Source organism: Thalassophryne amazonica, chromosome 15 (assembly GCF_902500255.1).
Source record: "Thalassophryne amazonica chromosome 15, fThaAma1.1, whole genome shotgun sequence".
Classification (NCBI taxonomy): domain Eukaryota; kingdom Metazoa; phylum Chordata; class Actinopteri; order Batrachoidiformes; family Batrachoididae; genus Thalassophryne; species Thalassophryne amazonica.
The window spans coordinates 43,556,264-43,565,135 of record NC_047117.1 but is presented as its reverse complement, the minus strand read 5'-3'; the positions used below and the strand labels follow the sequence as shown (position 1 = coordinate 43,565,135).

Here is an 8,872-nt window from a genome sequence, read left to right as displayed (position 1 = left end):
TTTGAGACTTGTTCTTGACTGCAACCAGAAATATTGTCTTTTTTTTTATATCAAATGACCATAAACAATCCGATGTGGCTGCCGGACGGCCGCGTACACAAACAGGCGCGCGACAGTTCAATTTTAATGCCAGTTAACTCTTCTTATCATGTAGATACACACAAACACCACAGTCCTCACTACTGCTAAGAACAACACCACATATTTTTGTTCGATATTGATGAAATCATCACTGTGTCTAATAGTCCTAATAGTCCACAGACTCTGTAAAGTCCACGCGCGCGTCGTCGTCCTGTGTGCGTGTGCGTCTCGGAATGATGCTGATGCTTTCTCTTCCTTTCGTTTTCCACCACGCGCACAGTTTGGGTGAACTTGCGCAAGTGCAGGTTGAGAAAAGTCTGCGGAAAGTCTGCGCGCCTCCACTCGCACCTCCTGCAGCGGGGAGGAGGCGCAGGGAAACCCATGACTTCCGCCTCTTTCCTCCGCCCGCCTGCCACTATAAAAGCGCACGCAGCCGGCGGCGGCTTCCACCTTTGCGGTGGATGTCAGACTCGGACATGGTCACGCTGCGCACTGACACCGTGATGGACGCGGAGGCTCAGAGGGAGGTCGGCCCCGGCACCGGCCGGGGGCGCGCCGGCTGCGTGCAGCTGTTTCTGCTCGTGGCCGTGATCTTGCTCTTCCTGGCGGTGTCGGCGGTGGCTGCCGGCGGGGTTCTGGTGGTGATGGAGCTCCGACACGAACTGGAAACCTCTCGAACGACGTTCAAGTCCGAAACAGCGGAGAAATCCACGGGAGAGCCAGAAGCGCCGCCGGCCTACAAGGTAGAGAGGAGGAGGCGCACAAAACACACCAACTCCAAACTCCTGACCAACTGCACCCACTCACTTCTCTGTCTCTGTGTGTCTGTGTGTTTTACCAACAGATGCAGAACTTTGCCTACCTGCGGGCCACCTTCAGTAAGTCCAGCTTCTTTTATTGTTTGTTATTGTTGTTATTATTTAGGCTGAGCTCGCGAGGAGATTTTAATGGTGGAAAATTAGGAGAATTAAGACTTAAGACGAGTTAGAAATGTTACAACACGTGATTACAGTCATGAAAATGAGGCTCAAATAAAGTTTTTTTTATACAGTGAGAAGTGCAGAGATAGGAAGAAAATGTCTCATCTTAAAAAAACAAAGCATAGTTATTGATTTATTAAATCACCAATATGACATTTGAAATGAAGAAGTCCATCAGTGATGATCCCCAGGATCTTTGTCGAGCTCATACTCTTACAGTATTCCGTCTGTTTATTTTGGGACACATTTGCTTGGTGTCATTTTTACACTGGAGTGGAATAGTTTCTTTTAAAAGTGCTGTATGATTGTGGTAAATCTATCAAATCTGCACTGTTTCCTAATGATAAGCGATTTATTGTGCACATCAGCGGTGGATTTGTTACTTTAGCATCACAAACACACGTGCTGCCCAGTGGTCCACAAATGATGTGTTGGCAGTTTGAAATGAGCAGCTGCAGGCTGCCCCTTTCTTACACTAATGTAGGTTGAACCATGGAAATGCTTTAAAACTCATTTCAACAAAGTTGTCCAACCCGTTAGCAGCACATTTAAAATAGAGATGTGCTAGTCAGCCTACTCTCACACTTGTTTTGTTTTTGTGCCATCACAAAATGGCGTGAGATGGCGTTGAAATGACCTCCTGTTACATTGATGTCTAATCAGTAAATAGGTATGTAGCTTACTTTGTCATGTGAGAGTTTCACATGCGTGTGTGTATCTCTCTCTCTCTCTCTCTCTCTCTCTCTCTCTCTCTCTCTCTCTCTCTCTCTCTCTCTCTCTCTCTCTATATCTATATATATATATATATATATATATATATATATATATATATATATATATATATATACTCAACAAAAATATAAACGCAACACTTTTGGTTTTGCTCCCATTTTTAATGAGATGAACTCAAAGATCTAAAACTTTTTCCACATACACAATATCACCATTTCCCTCAAATATTGTTCACAAACCAGTCTAAATCTGTGATAGTGAGCACTTCTCCTTTGCTGAGATAATTCATCCCACCTCACAGGTGTGCCATATCAAGATGCTGATTAGACACCATGGTTAGTGCACAGGTGTGCCTTAGACTGCCCACAGTAAAAGGCCACTCTGAAAGGTGCAGTTTTGTTTTATTGGGGGGGATACCAGTCAGTATCTGGTGTGACCACCATTTGCCTCATGCAGTGCAACGCATCTCCTTCGCATCATCCGTGAAGAGAACACCTCTCCAACGTGCCAAACGCCAGCGAATGTGAGCATTTGCCCACTCAAGTTGGTTACGACGACGAACTGGAGTCAGGTCGAGACCCCGATGAGGACGACGAGCATGCAGATGAGCTTCCCTGAGACGGTTTCTCACAGTTTGTACAGAAATTCTTTGGTTAATGCAAACCGATTGTTTCAGCAGCTGTCCAAGTGGTTGGTCTCAGACGATCTTGGAGGTGAACATGTTGGATGTGGAGGTCCTGGGCTGGTGTGGTTACACGTGGTCTGCGGTTGTGAGGCTGGTTGGATGTACTGCCAAATTCTTTGAAACAACTTTGGAGACGGCTTATGGTAGAGAAATGAACATTCAATACACGAGCAACAGCTCTGGTTGACATTCCTGCTGTCAGTATGCCAACTGCACGCTCCCTCAAATCTTGTGACATCTGTGGCATTGTGCTGTGTGATAAAACTGCACCTTTCAGAGTGGCCTTTTATTGTGGGCAGTCTAAGGCACACCTGTGCACTAATCATGGTGTCTAATCAGCATCTTGATATGGTACACCTGTGAGGTGGGATGGATTATCTCAACAAAGGAGAAGTGCTCACTATCACAGATTTAGACTGGTTTGTGAACAATATTTGAGGGAAATGGTGATATTGTATATGTGGAAAAAGTTTTAGATCTTTGAGTTCATCTCATACAAAATGGGAGCAAAAACAAAAGTGTTGCGTTTATATTTTTGAGTGTATATATATATATATGTGTGTGTATGTGTGTGTGTGTATATGTGTATATAAAACATTGGTGATGTTCAGTTTTGAAAATTCTGAAGGGCCATCGATGTTGGACTGGAGCAGTATTAAGTAGAACACAGAAGTGACTGTGCATGTAGCACATTGGCAGGGGGGGTGCTTCCCCCCTCCAAAAAAAAAGTAGATTAAATATTGTCAGGTGACACACAGACTCTGATTAAAACTGATTAAAACACACAGACTCTGATTAAACACTTTATGTAGAAGTAAACAGTGTTTGATTTAAATCAGAATAAGTTAAGTTACTGAGTTATAACCCGTGGAAAGAATCTTGATTTACTGAATGGTTTCATATTTGCTGCACTGGTAAGAAAAAATGTAGATGAGTCAGTGCATGTGTGAATCTAATCCAGCCAGTGTGTAGCAACAGTGACTCCAACAGTTAATGTTATCATCTTGTACGTGATTGAATTGAAGAAAACATAAAGTGGACAAATCCTGTTGCATCTGGTGAACTCTGATGCACCAGATCGATCAGCTTAAGGTGCTTTTCCATTATATAGTTCTAGCATTACTCTGCTCAGCTCAGCATGGTACCAGGCATGTTGTTTGGCCTTTCTTTTGCCTATGAAATATCCCAAAAATGTCTGCCACCTGCAGAATTTACTAGCTCCTTTTTGTCCGCATTCTAAACACCTGAATATCTTAATATCTTCATCTGAATATCTGTAGTTTCTCCAAAAAATACATAAGCATACCAAACGGCAAATTTGAGCCCTCCCCAGTTTGTCCATAATTGAAGTTATACACACAGTCACGCGCACACACACATGTATACAAGCCACTTTGCTTTTAATATATTGTGGCGAGCTGCACGGAAAAACATTCTCCCCCAAGTGGGTGAATTTATTTTTACACACCCACAAACAGAGGTAGTGGCAGAAGACATCAAAGCACTACAGTTGTCACTCATGGTAATGGTAACATGGCACTCAACTAAACTGACTAAACCAATTGAACAACAAAAACACAAACACTGACAATAACAACACTGGTAAACTAACATGAACTACAATAACATTTAATACCCCAAACTCTCATGGTGCATTGTAGCACAACGTCCATTGTTCACTGTTGTTAACTAATATCCCTATTTTTTTTTTTCAAAATATTAGTCCTATCAACTTTCCATTTTGGCGGCGTTCATCCTTGACCCAAAATACATAAGCACGCATACATAAGCAAATGTCAAGTCTCCCCAGTTTCTCTGTGATTGAACCTATACATACACACACAGAGGCCTCTTGGCTATTAATTTATAGGTGTGCGTGTGTGTGCGTGTGTGTGCGTGTGTGTGTGTGTGATATTTTTCTTTCATTCATTTTCTGTACCTGTTTATCCTGGATAGGCTGCCAGTGTATCAAAGGGCCAAATATACAGTCATTGTCAAAATTATTGGCACCCTTCATTTTCAAGTACATAATGCACAATATCTTAAGAGTTGTGTATGAACCAATTTTGTACAATGAAAATATATACACAAAAATAAGGTACTGAACAGAAAACGCCAAAACAAAATGTTTTTATGAAGTGAAATTTAAAAAGGACACGTAAATGTATGCTGAATAAAGTAAATTTGAAGATGTGCAGTAGGAATGACAGATTCATTCAAGGTGGAGGTGAGATTACACCAAGAATCAGCTCTGAGTCCTTTCTTGTTCACAATGGTGATGGATAGGTTGATGATGAGATCAGGCGGGAGTCTCAGTGGACTATGATGTTTGCAGATGACATTGTGATCTGTAGTGAGGGTAGAGAGCAGATTGAGTCTAGCCTAGAAAGGTGGAGATATGCTCTGGAGAGAAGGGGAATGAAAGTCACTAGAAACAAGACTTGAGCACATGTGTGTGAATGAGAGGGACCCCAGTGGAATAGTGCGGTTACAAGAAGTAGAAGGGGTGAAAGTAGATGAGTTTAAATACTTGGGGACAGCTGTCTGAAGTAATGAAGAGTGTGGTAGAGAGGTGAAGAGTGCAGGCAGGGTGGACTGGGTGGAGAAAGGTGATTTGTTGAGTGAAGGGGAAAGTTTACAAGACAGTCGTGAGACCAGCTGTGTTGTATATCTTAGAGCCCCTTTACACATAGCACCAATGAGACCAAATGGCGCACAAAGGAGGAAGTGCATGCCATTCATGGAAAAATTGGAGCTGCCTCTAATGCCTTGTACACCTGTCGCCACAACCTTTTGCGCACACCAGTTGCCAAAAGACAGTGCACTCATTTTATCCAAACAGCTCTTCATGCTTCCAGACAGCTTATGGCGTAGTGGATTTGGTGTGTGTGTGTTAGAAGAATTAACACCATCAATTAGCTTGTTCAAATTGTTGTCCATCAGCAAAACAAGCTTTGTCATTTTTAGCTAAACACCGCCCCCACTGGTGTGTGTGTGGGTGGGGTTTGCAGCATGCAATGGTACAAAATATATGGAAACAAATTTGCATGGTAAATGGAATGAATAATCCATGTCACGTTACATACAAAGCACCAATCAAATGACACCGATCCACTCATCCGTTATATAAAGAGAGAAGGATGTTGAGGATGGGAAGGGAGGCCAAAGAGAATGTTTATGGATGTGGTGAGGGAGGACATGCAGGTGGTTGATGTGACAGAGGAAGATACAGAAGAAAAATCCTTCTTTGACAGACACCACCATGAAGCACTGGTGATGCAATAGTCAGAAGTTGCACTCTGCAAAGCTTCTTCAGTCACAACCACAAAAGCCTGTAACTCTTTCAGAGTTATGATGACTTGTCTCCTTCTTGTACAGTCACTCAGTTTTCCTCCAGGCAGATGTAATCTACAGTATCATACTGGTTATATGTGTTAATCATTATCACGAATGAAGTCCAAGACACATGCAGTAATTTGGAAATGTTCATGTATCCTTCCCCTGACTTGTGTAAAGTAAACCTGGTGTGAAAGTGCCATTTTACTGAAAATTCATTAAAAGGTGCCAATAATTGCATCCATCATAGATTTTATATCTAAATATATTTGTATTTAACTGTATGAAACCATTTTCTTTTGTTGTTTTTGTTCAATAAATTTGTAATTTAAAAAAATATTTTCATTATACAAAACTGGTTTGTTTGCATTTCTTTCACAATATAGTCTGAATTATGGTTGAATATCAAAATTGTCCATAATTTTGTCCACAACTATCGCTCTCAAAAATAGTTTAGGAAGTTGGACATCTCATGACTGGAATGAAGACTGCATATGTTAAACTGTGCAGCTGAATTAAGTTTTTTTTTCTCTCCTCCTGCAGGTGAGTTGCAGACCTCCACCATGACCTGGGCTCCTGTTCATTACGGTGAAGGCATTTCTGTAGGAAGCCACTTCATCTATGACAAAGACCAGCATTATCTGCATCCCAAAAGAGAGGGAACCTACTTCATATATCTTGATCTACACTTCAATTGCACCTACAATTGCAATGAAGGCCACATCAGCATGCATGTGGGTGACAAGCTCAGCTGTGAGGTGCGGCTTCCTGCTGTGGCAGATGAACGACCTGTGAGCAAGAAGTGCTGGACTGTGACCTGGATGGATGGGACAACAAAACTGTCCGGTCAAATGACTGTACGCCCAGATGGACCGAAAAACTGGAAGCTGGACGTAAAAAGATCAGGATTAGGGATGATCCTCGTGGACTAAGGTGGGATCTGTAGTACCACCACTGTCTAACATGACCTCAGTACACAGAAAAGTGTGTATTTTTCTGAAATCCAGTAGGTGAAATTGCACCAGCACAAGTGCTGTTTTCAAGGCTTTGCACAGACTTTTTATGAACTGAAGATTTAACAATCTGAAGCTCACGATGTAAAGTGGACTCTGAGGATAAGTTCTGATTGTCTAAACATGGAATGGACACATGCCTGTACACCTCAGTTTTAAATATGTATTATGCTAATCTATATTTGATATTTATTTGGTGATCTATTTATGTTTCAAACACTGTTATTTTTAAACAGACTTTTGTCTTTATGCAGGTACCACTACATTAGTGTTGATGTGCAATATACTGTATGTTTATTTGACCTACAAAGACTTAAATGCTGTTTTCATTTCATAAATGTTGGGGCCATGCACTGTTTAAAAAAATAACTTGGTTTTATGAGGAAAATCCTGGCAGCTATGGCTGCCAGAAAAATTGTGGTAAAACAAAATGGGGGGCAGTAAAAAATATGTAAATACACTTTCAGAAAATACTGCAAAATTTTATGGTATAAAATAGTTATAATGCAAAAAAAAAAAAAAAAATACAGGGAGAATGGGCTCAAGACACCTTTGGCCTGTTTGGGAAGTAAGCACTGCTTGGGCCACCTATTGGTCACATGGTGTAAATTAGTCTGAAATTGGTGTGTGTGTGTGTGTGTATTACCTACCTAATTGTAAACACATGATTTTTTTTTTTTTTTTCAGAACTCCTCATCTTAACATATTTGTACAAAGACAGTGAAAGTATTTTCATATGTCAATATGATGTACAATTCATTATATTTTCAGAGTAGGTCTTGTATGGTGAAAACCTCCCAAGCAAAATGTCCCAGGTCCAAGGCCGATTCTCCTAATATAGCTAGAGATGTGTTAGAAGAAGCAGAATAACATGAATCCAATGCCAAACCTCCTGTGGTGGCCAAAAGCAAAATGGGAGCAGCACAACAGCATACAATGAGTCAATACTGCATTTAAATTCTCAAGAAATAATTCATTTAAAAACAGTATGATAATATATTACTGGTATAAAATGTGTATATATTTTTTTGTTAATTACAACAGCTTTATACCAAAAACAATTGACAGGTTGTTCTGTTAAGGTCCAAGTATTTACATATTTTTACTGTTGGTTTACTCTGTAAAGCCTATAAAAATGACATGTAATGTTTGTCTTTTATCATGCTCAAAACCCTCAATAAGCTCCTCAGTGATGATGTTTAATTATACTGTAGTTGTCATTTTCAAAATCTCATGACAATGTGATTGAGTTTGCAAAATTAAGTTAAAAATGTTTTTGCAAATGTAAGTCTTGTGGACAAACTATGTTGCTGAATGTATTATTGATGTAATTAAAGTATAACGTGTGTAAAGATGAAATGACAGTTTTTTTATTATTATTATTTTGTCTTTGTCCTGTTTGAAAGTGTAAAAGCAATCTTGACAAAGTTTCAGGTGGAGCAAGTGAAATATTTTCAGTAAGGGAAACTTCCCTGCTGGGAACCAGGTTATACCGAGAACTGGCTTTACATCACTTCCTGTTTACTTATTATACAGTGTGGTAACAGGAAACAAACAGACACCCCTCGTCTGTGTAGTGAAACATTTGTCACTAAACGTTACCTAACATTTTGATACATGAATCGCGCCCTTTATGGTGTGTAGTACGTATGGATGCTTGGTGCTGTACGGATGGAGCAAATTTACAACTGATTTGTCATATAGACCTTAATTCAGTAAGTGTGACCAGACTGCAATTCTGAAATGTTTTAATTGGTTGTATATCACTCCAAGGACGAGTTGTTGTTATGGACGGAGTATACAGAATGCAACTTTAGTACCACAGTAAAAATGTCATACATAAGAAACCCTGTGGGAGTAGAAGGTTACACTTTATTTTGTGCTAATGTTGCCATATCTAGTATGAACAGAATATGGATTTTTTTTTTTTTTTTTTTTTTTTTTTGGGGGGGGGTACAACTTTTTTCAAAATGTGTAATAGCAGTGTGACATGCTTGAACTCAGCCACATGGGGTGTGCAGCCAGTACAATCTGCATGTTGGTCC

General features: G+C 40.3%; 1 protein-coding gene across 1 annotated transcript; it reads left to right on the top strand.

Annotated features, from left to right (window-relative positions):
* Positions 1 to 314: 314 nt before the first annotated feature.
* Positions 315 to 8,179, top strand: LOC117526583. Its single transcript, XM_034188641.1, has 3 exons — positions 315 to 824; positions 926 to 959; positions 6,358 to 8,179. Exons 1-3 carry the CDS (start codon positions 315 to 317, stop codon positions 6,744 to 6,746), a joined length of 933 nt encoding a protein of 310 aa, XP_034044532.1. The 3' UTR covers positions 6,747 to 8,179.
* Positions 8,180 to 8,872: the final 693 nt, after the last annotated feature.